This window comes from Molothrus ater, chromosome 8, assembly GCF_012460135.2.
Source record: "Molothrus ater isolate BHLD 08-10-18 breed brown headed cowbird chromosome 8, BPBGC_Mater_1.1, whole genome shotgun sequence".
Taxonomy (NCBI): domain Eukaryota; kingdom Metazoa; phylum Chordata; class Aves; order Passeriformes; family Icteridae; genus Molothrus; species Molothrus ater.
This window is the reverse complement of record NC_050485.2, coordinates 28753910-28774321: the sequence shown is the minus strand read 5'-3', so window position 1 is coordinate 28774321 and position 20412 is coordinate 28753910. Positions and strand designations below refer to the sequence as shown.

At 36.2% G+C, this 20412-nt stretch overlaps 1 protein-coding gene across 2 annotated transcripts in view; it reads right to left on the bottom strand.

Annotated features, from left to right (window-relative positions):
- Nucleotides 1-1007: 1007 nt before the first annotated feature.
- The window catches only part of ATRNL1 (attractin like 1), a 432283-nt gene continuing 412878 nt past the window's right edge, over nt 1008-20412 (bottom strand). For both annotated transcript variants that reach the window (XM_036385270.1, XM_036385271.1), the window contains one exon: nt 1008-4795. In XM_036385270.1, the coding sequence (XP_036241163.1) occupies nt 4671-4795 (125 nt within the window). In that variant the 3' untranslated portion in view covers nt 1008-4670. The remainder of the gene's footprint in view (nt 4796-20412) is intronic.

The window sequence follows — 20412 nt, the reverse complement described above, 5'->3', positions numbered from 1 at the left end:
AATTGATAATAATTGATAATAACTGATAGTTGACAACATTTTCTATACAGTGTTTCAAGCACACTTCTATATCCTCATTCAGAAGGACTTAAGATTTTATTTCTGTAGAAAGGGCTGTTATTATGTACATAAATAGTCACTGTGTTAGCCTTCACATAATTCAATGTAATATGTGAGAATATGTGAGGAAACAGAGAATGTTCTGATTTAGGTCAGCTGTGAAACCAACTACACAATCCATTATATATATATATATATATATCTATAATATATACATATAGGCACACCCACACACGTAGATATGCTTCAAAAATAATTGTTTGGTTTCCCCATTGGTTCCACTCTTGCTTCCTCATTTTAGAAAAAGGCAGTCTTTAACATATCAGCCAGGGCACAGAAATATTTCAAGACACAAACAAGTTTCAGCATACATGACCAAGCCTGGGGTGACATTAGTCCCTTTTCAGCCTCACAGTAAATTTCAGAGAGCCACTAGAATTCCAGCTATATGTACAAGACGATGATTTTCCAGATCAGAAATACCTGCAGCCATGGAAATGGCCACATGTGGCCATATAGGCAGTCATATAGAAATACAAACAATCCTTATGAAAATAAAATTGTATTAAATAAGGAAAAGCTAAAACAACATCTGTATGGCCCTGAGTTATACAAGCCCAGACTGTGCAAGGACTTTTTTTGCCATTTTTGTGCTCTGTTGTTAGAATTTAATGAGGAAGTACAACTGAAGAGAGCACGGGAAGTTCTGGCCACCTGCAGACATCTCTGGGCTTGTTATTATTTGTTATAAGCACCTAAAATAGCCTTGGATATTCCATACTTTATTCTAGATCTGGAATAAGTATCAGGAAACTACAGTTTTTCAGGTAATTCTGCACCTTAGAGGGTGGAAAAAATACAATTAATTTATTTAATTTTCCCCAGTAATGTTGAACATTCTGAACAGGACAACTTTGCTTATAAAAAAGAGGGATTGTCAAATCACCTTTAACAGAGAATTTTTCTTTATTGTCAAGAAACCTTTCAGATGCTTTTTAAAAAATTGGTAATGAAATTAGATACATAGTGATTTTATAATTTCTATGAATCCAGGAAAGTTATAATGCATGAAGATTGAACATCTGTTAAAGTGATCCCAAACTAAAATTCTTACCATCAGGATTCCAGCCTCTACATTAAATTATTTTGAAAATAATTATTGCTGCAGATTTTACACATAACAAATTCCATGCCCCAATCTGAAATTGCCAAAATGTTTTTGATTTGGGAAGATGAGAGAAAACTCTATGTATAAAAAGAGCAGTCAGCTATGAAAATTCTCAAATCAGATGAATTTGAATGTTTCTTAGTGGTATATTCATGCCTTAACATGTTAAAAAATTGACCTTTTTATTAAATAATTTCAATAGTGGCAACATACTGATAAGCTTTTTTTTTTTTGTACAGGTGAAAAAACATTTCATTACATTTCATAGGAATGTAATGAATGGAAACAAATATTCTGAAGTGTGCAAATTCAATTGGAGTCGTTTCAGGATTTTATATAAATATAGAAATACAAAGAGGAACTGAAGTACTAACCCCATGTTACCATGGACAGGCTATCTCATATTTGGACAGTAATTTGTAGCTGCTGGATTTCCCTCAGCAGAATCCACAGACTGAGGAGGGGGAGGTTGAATCCTGACAATCAGAACTTCACTGGGCCTTCCTTACCAGAACAGCACTTATTTATTTTTCATCCAATATAAATCACATTAAGAGTAAAACAGGCCATTCAACATTTTCTGACTATAAGAAAGGGTTCCAAAGTTAAATTGGATAACAGGGTTTAAAAAAAATATGGCCTTTTCTTGACACAATCATAATGGGACTGTTCATAAAACATCTCATCTGATGTACAGTGGTCGTTACCAAAAAGTTTGCACTTGTCAACAACTAGCAAAATGTAGTTATCAGACATTTATGCTATTTATACCTTCCAAAAAGAAAGCTTTGGTATGTATTTGCAAACTCCTTGTTTTTAATTGTGGCCATTATATAAGTATTTTTATTTACTTCATTATTATATGAATTTACTAATTTGCATGCAATCAGGGATCGTGGGAGTAGAAAGACTCTTCAGAAAAAAATTCTCAAAGTGAAGGGAAATGCTGAATGATCCCATGACAAACATGCTTTTCTTGTACAGTAAAATAACATCTTTACCTGAAACCACAGTAAAATGGCTGATCGCTATTTGCCTATCTTCAGTGTGCAGTAAACTATTTTAATCCCTTTAAAACTCACACCTGATTTTCAAGTATTTTTCAAACTCTGCTTGAGATACAGAGGAATATAATCCTGTATGAGTGAGCACAGTCACAACTCTCCTACAGGACTGGATGCTCTTTCTGTGGATGGGGTTTCCAGTACATTCACAAAACACACTGTATAATTCTTATGTGAAATGCTTAGATTGAGGATTAACACAGAGTTTGGAATATATTCCAGACATGTGGCTCTTTCTTTTTCCTAAGTGTTTGCATCATGTAAGCCAGTCCCATCAGTTTATATTCACTTGAACAGATTAACTTTAAAACTGGCAGAAAGGGCTGTTTTCAAAGGACAATTTTTTCACTAGGCTAAGTAGCACTGGTTCAAAGTTCCCAACAGAACCTTTAAAAATGAATTTTTAAAGTTTTAGGTTATATGAGGTCAGAATAGGCAATAAAAGTCACAAGATGGTATTATTTTAAGATAATAATCTTATTTTAAGATATGAAAATACTGAAACAATCATGCCAGTATAAGAAATAATTATACCATAATTCATAAGTGCATAATTTATCAAAACAATAGAGCAGTCATGGTTAGATGCAACCTAATACTCCTGTATAAGATATAACTACATACTGTACAATTGTTCCTTTTTAATAATTATTTTTTACATTTAGGCCTCATCCAAATTAAGCTGAGTACTTCTATGTATGAATGGCTTTAGGAAATAAACACAACTCACAACAGGGCTTTATTACTGCTACTGCACCACCATGGCATGCAAGTAACTATGTAGTCAACTATAAACAGTAAAATGTCATCGTCTTTCTGAAATAAAAAGAACATAAAAAATACAGATAAAGTAGTAAACATCAATTATCTTTTTTATATCTTTCATATTTACCAAAAGTCTATCATTACATGAGACATTTATACCTCTGTATCACTCTCCTGTACTAGGATGGTGGCAGATTTGGAGCTGAGAAACTATACTTTCAACAAGCTTGTACAAAACTACTGGTTTCATATTACACTCTGTCAGTGTGCAATGCATAAATGAGAATATGACACATCTGCTACCTGCCCCTTACACTCTCTTACTCTTTTCTATGTGCATGATTTCTGAGTAAATAAGAAGACCAAGGGCCATTAAAGCTGGTTGCCAGGTTATCTGTTGTGGTTACTGAGCCCCCAAAGGACCAAAGTCCTTCACAAAGGAAATTCTTTCATCTGGTTTTTGTTGTTGAGTACTGATTGTGTGAGGTTCCATACTGGTTGTGGAATTTGACAGCTAATGTTGGAAGCAAGATGGATTTTTAAACATTTATTTATTTATATAGGGTAATTCCTTAACAGGTGCTAAAGTGGCAATGAGATGAAATTCTGCAGTTGTGAGGGAAAAAAATATCCATACTTTATTATAAAAACAAGAACCAAAGTGCTGACTGGGATTAATCTCTTCTGCTTACAGGTCAGGACAATGTATAGATACCAGCAAATTTCAATATTGGAAAGGGAGCAGGTCGAATAACAGCATGTTTAACTCTCCTTAGATTTGCAGTCTTGGAGACTCTCTTGGGAAAAAATATTGTAAAGCATCTTTTCCATGCTCATTTAATTTTGCTGATCATTTAGCTGGCATGGAGAACCCTCTTTGTAAAATATCCCTAATTCAGGACAAACTCTGAGGTACAGAAAAGAAAGCCCACCCATCACTCTTCTGCAGCCCAAATTATGTTTGTGAGGGTTTTTTCCAATGCAAAGAAAAATAATCATTAAATGCTCAAGTAATAGTATTTAATAGAATTATCTTTCAAATATTACATGTGGTGTTCTTGGGATACACCTTTGCTAAATTCAAAAGCTGCCTACCTCTTCTGGACAATGAAAAAAACACTTAAATCCAAATGATTCTCTTTAGTTTCTGCTTGCTGGAAAGAAATCTTAATGCCAATTACAAGGAAAGAACTGTACAATTCCCATTGTTACATTAAGCTGTACAAAGATTTCCTTTAGATTCCTGGAATTTGCTCAGTTTTCAATTATACAATTTGTTTCCACATTACAAAAAAAATGTGAAGTTTCTCCTAGTCCTGTCCAAGGATTTTCCCTGCTCTGATATGTTCAGGATCGAGAATACTCGGTATTTTATTTTGTATTTTGTTGATACCAGGATCCACTCTTTATTAAAGCTCATCAAGCATGCTCATACCTAGCAGAAGTTAGTTCTGCTTTGGGGGATAGCAGGCTGTGTGACTACAACAGAGCACAGTACCTCATGTGTTCATCCATAGATTTGCCTCCATAAAAACTGAGGCTGTAGTATAGCTTTCAATGGAAGCCATTTAAAAAGAAAACATTACAGAATATACAATTGTAGTTTTTGACTCTCAGACACAAGTTCCTTGACGTGTTGAAAGGTGATGTTTTCGATTTCTGACTCCTGAACTCTTATCTTTACAGTCCGCAGGCTTCTGTTGTGAAATGTCTATCAGAGCACTTGCAATTGCAAGACCTGTAAGGTAAATAAAAGAAAAACAAAATTTAATGCTCAGCTTTCCTGAGAAGAATTCCAGAGCAGCGTGATGGTTTCTTTCAAGGCAAGTTTATGTACTTTCCCAGAAGTGATCAGTTTCATTTCAAAGTCAGGTAACAAGTTCTCACTTTCTTAAATGCCTCTTGGTAACAGTGAAGAGACAGTGGAAGGAAAAAAATGCAGTTAAGACACCAGACTGGAAATAAGGAGAACTGAGTTCCATTTGTGTCTCTTATTGATTTGCTGTGTAATCTTAACATGACCTCTCTTTATGACCATTTTCCTGGTTATGTGGACCAGAAGCTTTCTGACATGAATTGTCTCATATTAAATGTATGTGCTTTGCATTTAGAAATTGATAAAATCAAAATCAAATCAGAAAATAAGAGAGAAACAGAAAGTGCATCTAGGATAACATTGAATATTTGCCTTTGTAATATATATATATATATATGTCTCTTTAATTGGGGAATATCTAGAGGTTAGTATTTACCACAAAAAGATATGAAAATATCTTTCTAGAAAGCACAGATCTCTAAACAAGCAGTGAACCAAGATGGCCTGGGTACATTCTAAATGTTTTCAACTCACCAAAACTCTTCTGGTTTTGATTCTGGTTAATTTGTTGATATTTCATGACCTGTTGTAACCTTAACAGGGTATTGCCAAGGGCATAGACCAGCATGCTTAGGAATCATAGAAACACAGAATATTCTGAGTTGGAAAGGACCCACAAGGATCATCAAGTCCTGCTTCTGGCCCAGAACAGGACAGTGCCGAGAATCCCACCATGTGCATTGTTCACATCCCTCTTGAACTGTCAGTGCTGTGACTACTGCCCTTGGGGAGCCTGTTCCACTGCCAACCATCCTCTAGATGAAGTATTTTTCTCTAATATCCAACCCAAAGCTCTCCTGACACAACTTCAGGCTGTTCCCTCAGGTCTTCCCCTCATGAGGAAGCCGGAACTGCAGTGAGGTCTCTCCACAGTCTCCTCCAGTCTGAACAGACTGGAGTGTGACCTCAGCCACTCCTCATTCAGCTTCCCTTCCAGACCTAAGAAGCTAATATTTTAAGAATTTACTCTTCCATTTCCTTGCTACTGCATCCTTTCCAGAAATTAGTGACTTCTAAAATGCTGTGATTAACAACACACTTAATACAGGGTAGTTCTAGGCTTTTAAATTCACACAGGTGATACTGCAATCAAATAGATTGGGAGTATTCACATCATTTATACTTTCTACTGCAAACAAACCACAAATCCACATTTACATTTACCCAAAATGTAGATAAGGATGGTGCTGGTTCTCCATTCAGTCCAAAACTTTTCATTCTCCAACCAATAACACCACCACTGTCCAAGGAAACCTTTGAAAACACTTTTCACCATGTTTAACTCTCTATTCCTTATCTCAAGCCAATATCAAAGTCAATTTATCTATTGCACAGATTCCAATTTTGCAATACTTTTCATGCAATCCCTCATTACAGCTCTTATCTACTAAGAAACTGTGCAAAAATTGTTTTTCACTAACAAGTGTTATTACAGTCTCCCTTCATAGTATTAGATTTATGGTCAGATTTAGTTCAGGTTTCCAGTATCCTGAAAAATCTATGCTATTGTACACCGGTAACATCACCTTTCTTAAGTCACAAAAAAGTTGCAAGCAGTAATTAATGAGCATCCAGATTTTAAAAATGCACGATGCTGTAAAACACTAAGTACAATTATCATTGATACATTTCAGGACATGTAAGAGCCAAGATTAATCAAGTTGTTTTTTCTCACATACACAAATATTTTGTGGCATGAGCCAGTGATGCTTAAAATTGGACTCTGACAAATTAAATTGTTGAAATCTTTGAGGCACCTTCAAAGTTTAAGCAGTAAACTTAGGTATTAGCTAATTCAGGGATAAAACCTAAATATCTTTTGATGGTTGCTTATATGTTATCCCATCTTCAACAGATAGGCTTAGAGACTATGCTAAACAGAAGGAGTATGATCAGTAAACAGATTTTTTTTATTTAATATTTGGATGTATTAAGCTAACCTCACTTAATATACCAACTAACAAAAAGGAATCCTTAGGTCTAACACTGCATACTGGGATGTACTGGCATGTTGATAGAATCCCATTAAAATCAGGTTGCTACAGAAGATAATTTTTCAAAATGTCACACAAATCATCTGATGAAATTCATTTATTATGTTCTCTACACCCAGCATTGTTCCTTGTTATCAAAGCAATACAATTAACTGGGGGAACAATTCATTATTCCAGACTGGCAGTCTAAAGGAATTTCATTTACCAAGTCAAGCTTGTGCACAGACACTTCGAGCAAGGAGAATTTACATCAAAATAAAACAGAAGAAAATGCTGTGGCTTAAATATTCATTAAAAAAACCCACCAAACCCAAAACATTCCCTTGATGTTACAGGTTTTTTATCTAAATAATAAATGCGAATACATTTACAGTCATTGAAGTTGGAACTGTAAATTGTACAGTGCTCTATATGTGTTACCTCAACTCCTAAGTTAATACATTTACGCTTCTTCTCTGAATGCTGCTGTTAAAGTATCCTACCTAACATCCAAACTGGTATTTTCCAAATACCAAGTACATGGTAAATTCCAAGTACACGGTCTCTGGTTGCTTCTGACTCTTGAGCAACATGGCAGAAAGGAACAGTGGAATCAGTATGGTTCCCACATGGAGACTCAACAGGTCACCTCTAATTTCTCTAAATTCAATCTTAGTTGCAGAACCAGCACTATTTTTAAATTTAGTTTGTTTTTCTACAAAATGTTATAGCAATAACCTGACCTAGTTCTATGCAGCTCAAACAACCTCTAGCTGGTTTTAAGGATATGCACATACAAGTCATTAAGAAGTAAGCCCAGTCAAATTGTAAGTGGAAAGTATATTTTTGTAGGAGATAATTGCATCCACAATGAGGAAAACACCAGAGGAAGCAATATGAACTTGGTTATCTTTAGCAGAACTATTGTCTTTCCTAATGGAAGTTAAATGGTAACAGTTTATTCTCAGGAAGTCTCTAATCATAAAATTACTGGGGTGTGAATTTTTTCCCTTTATTTTTTTTTTTTTACAATAGTGCAAAGCTATTAATAAGTAGAGGGACAAAATACAGCAAATCAAATGAGATTACCTTGAAAAGCACATTCACGGTTTATATACAAACAGCCCTTTAATCCTGCATTCAAACAACAGCATCTGAAAAAGTCATTCATTCTGAGATACTCTCCTCCCAGTCTCTGTAAAAACAGGCAGTACTATATATTTTAATTTTGCAGCAAAACAGCTTCATTAGGCGTGAAAGGTTAATTGCAGGTTTAAGTGCAGTTCGGGGAACAGTGCACGGGTCTGTGGTGAATAGCACAGTCTGCTACAGGAAGGCTGAGTGCTATAAACTGTTTGCCCTGCTGAAATGTTTTACTACCTCATTTACTAACTGTCTTCTTTTACTGCTTGTATTTGTAGTTCTTCTAAACCTTTAATAGCTACAGTTTTATTTCACTGTAATCAGATTTAAATGGAAATACCCATGCTGGGATGTTTAAACATTTTTCCTCTGATTGTATACAACTACATTTGAACTGATGTAAGGCTACACTATCTCTAAAAGTAGAAAAAAACTCCCTACATTGAAAAAATTAGTCTTACATAATGGTGTGCATATTTAAAACCTTTTTTTCCTCCTCTATTGTTCATTTTAATGAGAAATACATGGAATTCTTACTATCTCGTTTGTTAAAAGTAAGGGAACAAAGAATGACCTCAGATTAGGCAGGTAACTGGAAATGTTTCCTTTCAATTTGAATATGCATTATTCAGACATAACATTTGGATAGATGTCTTCATTTGATTAAATTTCTACACATCATTGTTATGCAGAATCAGAACATTCAGAAACCTGAAGACAATAAAATAACTACGAGTCAGGTAGATCAATTAGATTTGTTTGACATTTCAACCAAAATTATAGTCATTGTTTAAGGTGACTTTAAGCAATGAAAATAAAATGCCAGCTGCCATACAGAGAGACTTAAACAGAAAAGACTGGGTAAACACTATATTATTAAAGTCACAGCTTCACCCTTCAGTGCCCACAAGTCTTTGTGTTCCTTCCATCTGTTAATTCTTTAAAGAGTGGCATTACTGTACATGCTCACCCCATTCTGGACACACTCCTTTTATCATAAAGGATCTCTCACTCAAAATATGGCCATTGTGGAAGACTTATTGCCCATGGAAGTCTGTAGAAATGGATCAGAGCTGTTTGAAGATGCACTTAGTGATGAGAATCACAGACTGTGGTGCCTCATGAAAGTCACCACAGCACACAGTGAAGCCAATGAAGGCAATTTCATGCTCATCAATAAAACTATCAGTTTTAATGTAGGGAATTTTAATGAATTCTGCCATTTATCAGTATTTAAAGTCTATAAAAATACTGTTTGAAAAGTACACAATGTATATCATATGTGACTTAATGGTATATGCATATGTATCTATCTATATATATATATATATATATATATATATATACCAAAATTATGTAATAATGTAACATAAATATGCCATTATGTAACAATTTTATATATATGCACACACACAAATTATATACAACCCCCCCAGTTAATAATGAAGTTTTGTATTACCTACTTCTTAATTTGAAGAAACAGATCACATTGACCATCATGTTTATGGAATGCACACATTTATTCTTCATAGGAAAAAATATGTTCATTATAATGTCTGTAATAGTGGGAGAGCATAGCATCCTAGAAGCAGCCTAACATTCTAGAAGATTGTTACTAGGCAGTGTTTCTGAGTACCCATGGAAGAAATTCTCTCACTTTTCTATGAGATACTGTGCTAGAAATAGTCATATTCGATTTAGTTGTTTAGCAATAGTTTCATGATTTTCTGGTTGTTCTTGTGTTCTCAACCAAACTGCCTCCAAGCAGACCAACTCAGGCTTCATTTTCATGACTGAAAAGGCCAGCCTGTTCTTTGTGCTGCATACTCCTCTGCAATGGATCAAGTCATGCTGGGAGATATCCAAAAGGCACATAAAACAGAACCAGAACAAAATTTGGTATTTAAAAACTTCATGCACAGAGCCCCCTCCCAAGCAAGTACAAACCTGATACTCGAGTACTTTCCAGGAGAAAAATTAAGAGTCATCTGAAGTTCAAGACTGTATATGGCTAGAAGAACACAACAGATCTAAGTTCATTTCAAAGTCAGAAAATAGTCAAATCCTTCATGTGTATCAGAGTTTCCTGATCTGGCAGGTGTGCCTAGACAGTATCCAGAGATCGCAGACTTAGTCACAGAGAAAAATAATCATAAGCATCTGCCAAGAACAATAAGTGTCTTCATAGCCTGTCATATTGAATGTTTTTTTTTATTTGAATTAGATTATTTTTAAAAGGACAAGCTGACAGCACCTCAAATTCACAGTCTTTTTATGGGCTTCTCTTCCTGTTTGGTGCATGAATGTGTATTTTAAGTTGACACCGCTCTTACTTTCGGAAAGATATATTAAACAAACTAAACTAACTAGGAAATTACTTTGGGAAAGTAACCCCATCATTTTTTTTTCAGTGATAATTTTTGCAAGATGGGAAGACAGCCAAGAGGCCAGGAGGTATGTTTTCCTTTTCTTTTGCATATAACTTAATTAAATAAGTAAAATATGAGACAGAGCTTAAACCATAACAATAATAACCTAAATAATGATTGTGTGGAATTAAATAGCCACACATAGTAGAGAGAAGATGTCATGCTCCTTTTTATTACACCTTTGCTATTTAGTAATAAGGGCTATCTATAAGGGACTAAGAAATTCTTATTCCCAGAATAGACTTATAAATTACGTGCTGTCAGTTTGTGGGAAATGCAGACTATACAATAAAGGATCCTACAAGAAATGTTCATCCTTTCCCAAATTTTCTCATTGTGAAAAGGAAATGGCCCTACATATTTGTGTGAAATATTTATATTCCACGGGGCCAGTAGGGATTTTTTTTTCTTTTTTTTTTCTTTTCTTTTCTTTTTTTTTTTTTTTTTTAATGCAGTCAGGCAGTTCTCCTTCCCTTTCAGAGTGAGATATCTGTAGTTTGGTCTGAAATCCAGGTCTGTACAACATCTGGTGCCTTTCAGCTATCCAGCCTGCCGGTGACTGAGAGCCAGCATGGGTTGCTTGGCCTCTCTGGATATGGACAAAGGGAAGGTGACAATGCACTCTGGGGTGCTTCAAAACGTGTCCTGGTAAGTGGACCCAGTGGGGAGCTGGAGACTCTACAGTAATGGAATGGGGCAATCTAACATTGATTCACTGGAGCTTTTTTCTCCCACCCTCTTTTCTCAACTCAAGCCCTCCTGGAATACAAGAACCATGGGACCATTAAATTGTTTAGTTTGGAAAAGACCCTTATGATCATGGGGGTCCAACCATTAACACCGCAAAGCCCACCAATAAAACATGTCCCTGAGTGCCACATTCACACGTCTTTTAAACACCTCCAGCAATGGTGATTTCACCACTTCCCTGGGCAGCCTGTTCCAGGGTCTGACAACTCTTTCGGTGAAGAAGTTTTTCCTAATAGCCAATCTAAACCTCCCTGGTGCAACCTGAGGTCAAATCTTCTTGTCACATTCTTTTAAACGGAATGATAATAAAAACACCAAAAAAGGAATAATCCACTTAGAATATGTGCAAATCTCATGCAGATTAATTCCTTGCTGCTCTGCCACTGTATATTACACAACATGCATTAAAATGCAAGTAATTACACATTTTTCTACAATGGACAGTAATATTTGAAACATTTGGATTACATTTTCAGTTTGATTACATCTCACTTCCATTGAATCATTTATCCATATGCTATGAAAAACATCTCTATTCTTGTGATGTTGTGCAGCCGTTTAATTTGTTTTCAAGAAAATCACTATAAACTAATTTGCTCCTCTGCAAGAATTTGGTGAGATGCATTAATCATGCCAGAATCTAATTTGGTCTTGTAAACCTATTTCTGCAGAAGAGAGAAAGTCTACTCAGACTATTGAAGAAGCTCTATTTTCACTTACTTTTAGCAATACCTGGTTTAATACAAACAAAATCATAATTGGTTTTTTTTTTAGAAGTCAGTATCACAGTTATGGCCCAGGTGGGGTTAGTTTATGAAACCCTCTATAGTACTTAGACAAGTCTGGATTGCAAAAGTCTCCTCCAGCCTGGCACACTCAAGGTTGCCTGTATAGCATCATTTCACTCTTTGTCTCTATCTTCAGCAAACTCTTTTTACTTGGACCATGGATGCGAATCAGAGCAAAATGAAGATATGAAAGCTGTAAAAAATTGTGAGCATGAGTTACAACATTTTAAAAGCTCTTTACCCAAATCCATTCATGCAATTGGATGCTTTAACCATTGTGATGAAAGTTAAAGCCTTACTATACATCATGAGGGGGATGAACACCTGTGGGACAGAGATTTATCATCCATATAAACAGAGTGTGATTGGCCATTATTACAGTGCTGAATTATATTTCATGCAATTCAGTAATCAGAATATCTGTGTGTGCCTGAGTATCTGGGAAACAGAGCAGGTTGGAACACAACTGAGCAATCAGGAGAACACTCAGAAGGAGAAAAGGCAGCAGTAGTCACTGGGGTTTGCTTCCCTCCAGAGGGGCCTTTCTGGCAGGGGGTGATTTAAAGCAGATCTCTTTCTGTCTGTAGAGGAAATCTGGGGTGATAAACCTCACCAGGTGAAATTCAGTTTTTATGAATACCTCCCTAATGTTCCATCTGGGTGATAACATACACTGTCAGATTTGCAGCTTTACTACTCTCCTCCTCAAGACAAAACACACCACCTTAAAGACAATAGGTTTAAGGGCCCAAAAGGGGCCAATTCTGCCCACGCTGGAGATAAAACAATACTACTTACATTACCATTTGCTTTTAAGGAAGAAGATTAGAACAATAATCCTCTAAGATCCTTCTTCTCTCTCTTGCACCCTTTATGTTGCAGGTGCCAGGCTTTTTTTCCCCTTGTCAAAAATTTTATTTAAGCCAGAAAGTACTGAATATGTTAATGCAAAGAAATTATTGTAGTTCACCAGAAATTCAATAGGATTACAGCTTAATCAGCAGTAGGCATGATACATGCAGTACTCATCTATAGAGAATTCTCATTTTAAAGTTTTGCTTTCAAAGTACTGGGCTTGTTTTCCATTTCCAACATACTGGTGCAATGTATCATCACTCTAACCACTGCTTTGATACAAATTTGTTTCTGCCCAAATAGCAATGCTAATTTTTCAGTATTCTGCTGATGTCCAATTAGACATTTAGAACATCCCCAGCTACATAGCCAGGAGTCACTCTGACAAAACAAATGATCTTGGGAGGGAAACACAGAATTAAGTCAACGGGACAGAAAGTGTGCTGAGAATTTTGAACCATATTTTGAGTATCACCAAAGTGACAACTTCAGGGTCCTCAGGATCTCTAACAAGGTTATTTGTAGTTTCAGTAATATTAATGTTTGAGAACAATGAAAAAGAAAAGAAAAAGAAAAAAGAAAGATAAAGTCACAAATGCCCGGCTGTCAGTATTAGGGTGGCTCCATTAGCAAATCTAGCAGCAGCATACATAGAAAATTGATTTTTGGCAAAAGGCTGAAAAGCTCACACCGTAAAATAAACAATTTAACCCCCAAACATTTTGTACAAATAGCCCTACCACAATTATGGTCTGCACTGACAGAGAATAATTCTGTATGGGATTCCAGTATAGACAAGTAAGCTACACAGCTACTCATTTATTCTTTACTGAATCTTCTATTTTACATTGAAAGCACCATGTTCTGACTATAACAGGCAAAATTACACACTTAGACCTGTCAAATTGTATGGAAATAGGTTTCCATTTTAAACACTTCATTACATACACTTACTTGGTCCTGAGCAGTCAATATAGATAAATATCAGTAAAATGATAGTAGAAGAGCACTGTTTCTGCTTGTGTGACACATTCACATACAGCAAATGCCTGAAACTGAGAGAAAGTAATACAATGGCTGCATATCACTATAAATTATTATATTATATGTCCTGGGCATGTGTCCTAGTTTGGAGAGGAAGCACTGGAAAACTGATAGTCCACAGTCACAGCTTGCCACCTACCTCTATGTGTATTCCCAATCCAACAAGCAGCACTCATTGTCTCATTCACCCATTAAATAAATTAAATAAAAAAAAAAAATGAACGCACAACACCAAGATCCCAAAAGTCTTGCAAAAAAAGATTACCAAACTATAACTCTTTTAAACAATTTAAAACATTTCTCTAAATGCCTGTGGAAAAAAATGAGAAAGATTCTGCTGGCACACCAAATTCAGATTCCACATTTCTCCTGTAAGGATCAACATCCTTCAGAAATACAGGAGCTATGAAAGATTCCTCTTGGGATCTCATTTGGCATAAATCTCAGCCTGATTTGCACACCTGTTTTTAATTCAACAAAATAAAATCTCTAACTCATGGTCTATTGAGCAGAACTCAGTACTAAATGGATGTGGGAAAAAAAAAGGCAGAAACCAAGTGAAAGATACAGTCAAGAAAATCTCACAACATCCATTTCTCAGCAATGTCAGGAACCTGAAGATGCACTCAATGAAAATTCACTTTCTGACACTAAAGAGTTACTGCAGCAGCCCATTCTCATTAATATTCATGTGAGCAACAAATGGAAGAAATGGAACCATGGACAAGAAGATGTGGTAAGAGATACACAGAGCTTGGAGTTTTCCAATGTCAGGATGGTTCTTTTAGACAACAGCAAAATTCAGAGCAATTCTGCGCATTGTTCCCAAAATTTTCATCAGAAATAGCTGTGCTGTACAGAGCATCATGCTGTCTTTGTGTTTCTAGGATGTCATTAGGAGCTAGTTTTCATTTAAGCATTTTCAAAAAAGCTTTTACTATGTGATGAAGGAGAAACGAACCTTCAGCAGGACATTAGAACTCCCTCGCTGCAATTGTGCTAAATCTCCCATCTGTTTTTTAAAAGCAGAAATTGCATTGAGGCTTCTATTTGCTATTTAACTGCTGACCTTTTTCCCCCTCTATTTTTTCCCATATGCTTTTTGATCACATGTGAAAAACTTAGCTTTGGTTCTCTTATTTCCTGATTTTCTATATTTCAATTAGACTTTAATGGCGGTATATACAGTGATAATGATCCAAGAGTGTTTTGAATGAAATCTGTTTTGTATTTCCCAGCTTCTGAGAGCTGCCACAATTTGAGAAACTTTCTTCTGTAGCCCCTGAAGTGCCTTCTATAACATAATAACATAATAAACCATGGATCTGCTCTCCCTTTGCTGTGCAATACAGCATTCTGTTTCCTACAGCCTGCTGCAGTATGATTTGCCACTATAAATAATTATCCTAAGTTATAAAGATGTAATATAAAACTATAAAGCAATACCATTAGACACCATACACTGGAGACTCTGAAGAAGCCATAAGAAAACATCGATTTTCATAAAGAATAAGAAAAAAGGTGAAATGATGAATGAAAAACATGGTTCATGCTTAGGATTAGCTCATTAAAAGCCTGCTGCAATTTTGGGTACAAAGAATGATAATAGCAGGTAATCAGTGGCAAACTACCTTTTTTCTGAAAGGTGGGACTGCACGTTTTATGACATCTGTCTTAAAAGGTGAGAGGAAAACAAAAGCTGTGGTGGGAATGGGACTTGAAAATGTGTGAGGTTCAGAATTATAAGGTATTATCCCCCAAAAGGGGAAGAGCCAGACTGAAGAGGGATTCATATAAATCTCTGTAAGGTTTGTGTCCAGATGTGCGACCCTGTGAGTTGATTTTTGTTTGTTCTGTCTTGTCTGGACAATACAACAAGAGACACATATAGGATTTCTGGCTTTTTCCCACATTATTTTCCAATGCCTTCCTTCCAAATAGCCCTTCATTTTCTGTTCTTATTTTTGCTGCTTTTTTTTCTGTTGAGCTTCAGTCAGCATCATTTAACTGCCTTTACAAAGTATTCCGTATATAGACCTCCAATAATCATGGATTTTCTTTGTGAATCTGATGTTAGCAACTAAGACTAATCTAATTCCTCTCTACTTTCTTTTATCTCTTTGCATTGCACTGGTGTAAGAAGGTGGTATGGTAGTTAAAAAAGTTGCAAACATCCTCAAAATCATTTATGCTACTTTTTCTTCTCATGACTTCTCATTTTAGTGGGCAATTCTTTTCTATGATACACACACCCATTATTTGCAAAGAGAGATAAAAATAGATGTTCACATTTGAACTATGACCTAATCATTTCTTTAGGAGCAATGAAGTAGATTGTGAACAATCTAAATGCAGCCAGCCTTATTTCATTATTTGAGTCCCACTTGTGTTATAAGAAGAATATTTACATTCAAGATTTTAAAAACTTTGTGCTAACTAGTACACATTTCTCATGCAACTTTTCATCTTTGATGTGTCTAACAGTGCTCTCTCTACTCGCACTGCAAAAGGGACAATAAAAATGTGTTTTCCTCACTGGGGTGGCCTCAAGGATACAGCTATCCTTTGTGCCAGTGTAAGCTGTGCATGGAGCTGCTAAACATCCACAGGGGCTGAGGCAGTGGGGTTTAAATCCTCTCCAGATCCACTGCGATGGGATGCAAGGGGAGGGAAGTAGGGCCAGGAGCCCCTTGCAAGAACAAACAGCCTGCAGAGTGAGGTATGTCATTTCTGAGACTGTTAAGAGATCTAAAGATTGGTAGGAGAAATCTGAACCCCAGAATTCATGGTCTGACTTAAACAAGTGGAATTTTCACACTTTTTTTTCCTCCTTCCAAACATTAGCTCTTTCAAGTCCTATTTTAGAGCTTTCATTTACAAAATCAATGTTTACTGACCTTTTCACAGTGGTTTAAAAATGAATTCAAGATATGGGTCCAGGGAAGAGAAACTGTATTAAAATATCGAGCTTGTTATCTCCAAAGTGCTACACACAAATTAACTAATACATGCTAATACAGTAATTAGATAGTTCGCCTAGCTTTAGTGCAATGACTGTGTTTCCTAAAGCCACCACTGAATGAGAGCTGGAGTGACATCACCCCATAGCCAACAGCTCTCCTCAAAACATAACGTGCTTAATCTTTGTGTATTTCTGTTTGAAAATAATGTAAATTTATTTAGAGTACTGACACGATTTGCAAAAAACACATTTTGAAATCAAGGTATGTTTTGAGTTATTGAAATACTGCAATATAGACCAAACCAGAATGGGTTGTTGTTGGCTGGCTGGGATGAGGATGAAGCTACAGACATTTCACCTGGAATGACTCCTGTGTTCTGCACAAACATCACAGGCAATGACCCCTCACAGCTTCTTCTCTTCTAGGAGCAAATAGCACAGAAAATACTTGAAAGTTCTAGAGGGCAGGGCCATCCCCTCCACAGGGCTGTCCACAGGCTCCCTCCTCCTTTGTGGAAAACCATAAGAGACCAAACAGGCTTCACCTGTGGCTTCCCAGAGCATCACACTCCATGGACACTTGACTTGCATGTCCAGGCTAGATTAGGTACATGTTTGTACACCTCTCAGTGTAATGAAGTCCCAGACACAGTGAGGACTCTAAAACCTTGAGAATAGGAATGATAAAAAACCCAGTCATGAAAAGAAATCAAACTGGTACCATCACAGGTACCTGTGGAGCTTTGGAATTATGACAAGAAAGCTGGCACAGTATCACTGGCATGATGTATTCTGAACCAGATTGGAAAAAGCAACCTGGAAAAAAACCAGTATGATTATAATGAATGAGCCTTTATTCCACATATGAAAGTGCTTCTGATGCTGACAAAAGGAGGAACAATATTTATCATTCTAGGATCTAAGGGGACAAAACAACAATATTAAATCATGAAAGGTTTTGCTTGTGAATTGGCATTGTTTTCTGTCCCTTGTGTTACCAGAATGATAAATGCTTTCCTTTGTGTAGGAAAGAAAGGATACTGCATGTTGTTTATACATATATTTATGCCATATTTTTTGAGATGGTTGGTTAGATTCTCATTAATAAAAATATTTATATTAAAGGTGCTAATAAACATTTGGGGGGGGTGGGGGTAGTGGTTTCCTCATCTGCAGTTTTATTTGAGACTCTCCTTCATGACATTTTAGTTTCTAGGACAGATGTAACAAGATTCAGTTATCTCAGTTCTTAGGAAAACTGGTGGGAATATTCCAGAAGCACAATGTGATCAAAGTGGATGGAAAAGCAATACCCAAATGACTAAAGGCAAAACTGTGCCAGTCCCAGAATTACAGAAAGAGATGATATGTATAAGACATACTAAACACTTGCATTTGAATTTTTAATATAGAAAATAAATGTCACAGCATTTTCATGAAGAATCTATTAGTCTTGAATGCAGCTCATCTGCTACTCATTGCTATGGCTTATACCTTGTACTTTTTATCCATCTTTAACTCCTGCTGAACACTCAAGCAATTGCAATGTCTGACAGGAGGTTATGGATTTTTTTCATATTATCATATTTTTCTTACATTTTATATTTTCAAAGGCTAGCACAGAGCATTCCAGTGAGCACATGAGAATTAACACACTTTGTTGCCAATAATTTCAAATGCAAGCAGTATCTCCTGGTTTGCACAGTTCAGGATGAATATGGTGCATCACTGTGCCATCTAAAGTGACTCAGCTCTGAGAGCTTCAGGGCTTGGCTCTGCCTTCAGTGCACTGAGAACACAAGGCTGAATTTTTTAGACGTTAAAAAAAAATGTAAATAAATTTATAACTAGTAATCTGGTCTGCAAAGATACATATGAGCATGACTCCAAGAAGGGATTACTTTTGAATGGTATAATTCTGTGCATGCTCTGAGTGCTGGGCAAAAGTTCCTAGAGCACAGCCAATTTTCCTGCACGGATTTCAATTGCTAGGTTAGATGCACTTCAAAATAATATTTAAAATTGCAGAGAAATGTGCTTTATGTCTGTTAGATATTACAGCGAGCATGGACAGAATGGCTCTTCAGAAGAGCATGACGGTTTTCATTTTCTTTTTGGGTGTAATTGCTGTTCCTGTTACTCAGCCCCCTCCCTGAAACCTCCATCAGGGACTCAGCTTCACTGCCTTGAGCCTAATGGGTGAGCACTGCCCCACAGAGCTCACAGCACAAACACCTCTGCACTGAATTAAATATCCAGGGGAACAGAAACATACTCTCAGACCTCCTTCACCCACAGACTTTTAAATTCAGCCCAGATATGCAAATTTTGGTGGATTTTTCTTTCATGCAATAATGGACTAAGCAATGAAAGTTCTGCAAATCACTACCAGCTCTCAGTTACGCTCTGTACTTCAGAGGTTTCAGGTGAAATTTCTGACACCCTGTTCCACAGCTATTACCAAGCAGCCCTTTGTGAATGGCTACATTAATGGTGTGTAATAAAGAACACCACCTACTTTACACCTATCTACATTGGCAGTTCCCACACAAGTAAAAAAAGATACAGCTTGATGTTAAAAACTGTCAATGCAAAAGCTTCATAGATCTACGGAGCAGTAAGACTGCATTAACCAACTGGTTTGGATTGTTTGGGGTTTTTTGACAGAGAGAACGGAGTTAAATTATTTTGAAAACTAACACATGAGTAAGCTGCAAAATTTAATTACTTGAATTAGAACAAAATTTTCAGGGAACTTATAACACATGTGCAAAGTTTTGTGTAGAAAATGACATGTACAGGCGTCAACATTGAAAAGTCAGGAAGTTCACAGATTTTGATAGATTTCAGGTTGGATGTGTCAAAAGATAAGCCCTGATGCTGGCAGGCAGTCTCCCTTGAAAATTTAGATTCCATATACAGAGATTTCAGGTAAACCAATTTTTACCTTTACCTCTGCCTCCAAGTGCTGGTCTCAAAGGACTTCATTTCAGCCAAGACCTGTCAAACCCCAAATGCTTTTCATTACTGAATTCCTTCTGTATGTTCTGTCAGCTGTGTTAAAATAATAAATTCACAAGCAATTGATTTTTGAAAAAGGAGAGAACCAATTGAACTCATCTCCTGATTTTGTTATTTCAGCACGTAATTTTTTTCTTTACATATTTAAAATTGTAGTTTGAAGTCTTTCTTTTCTGTTCCCTTTATGGGGTTTAAAGTAGCAACAGGTTCAGAGAACTTGTAATTAAAAAAAACCTTCTCAGTACAATGACTCTGAGACATCAGGGGCGTACTCCAGTCAGTACATACCCTCTCAAATCATTAATATTAATGATAATTCACTGACAAGCATCCAGCACATACTAGGTGCCCTGGTGATCTTAATTGGTGCTATGAAATAATAAAATGATTTCTTACATTCTGATGTATGTGGGGAAAAATTGAGGACATTTCTGAAATTCCTTGCAGAGGTGAATTTGAACAGTTTTTGTCATTATCAAGGGAGGATAACAAAAAAGCCATAGTGATGGATTAA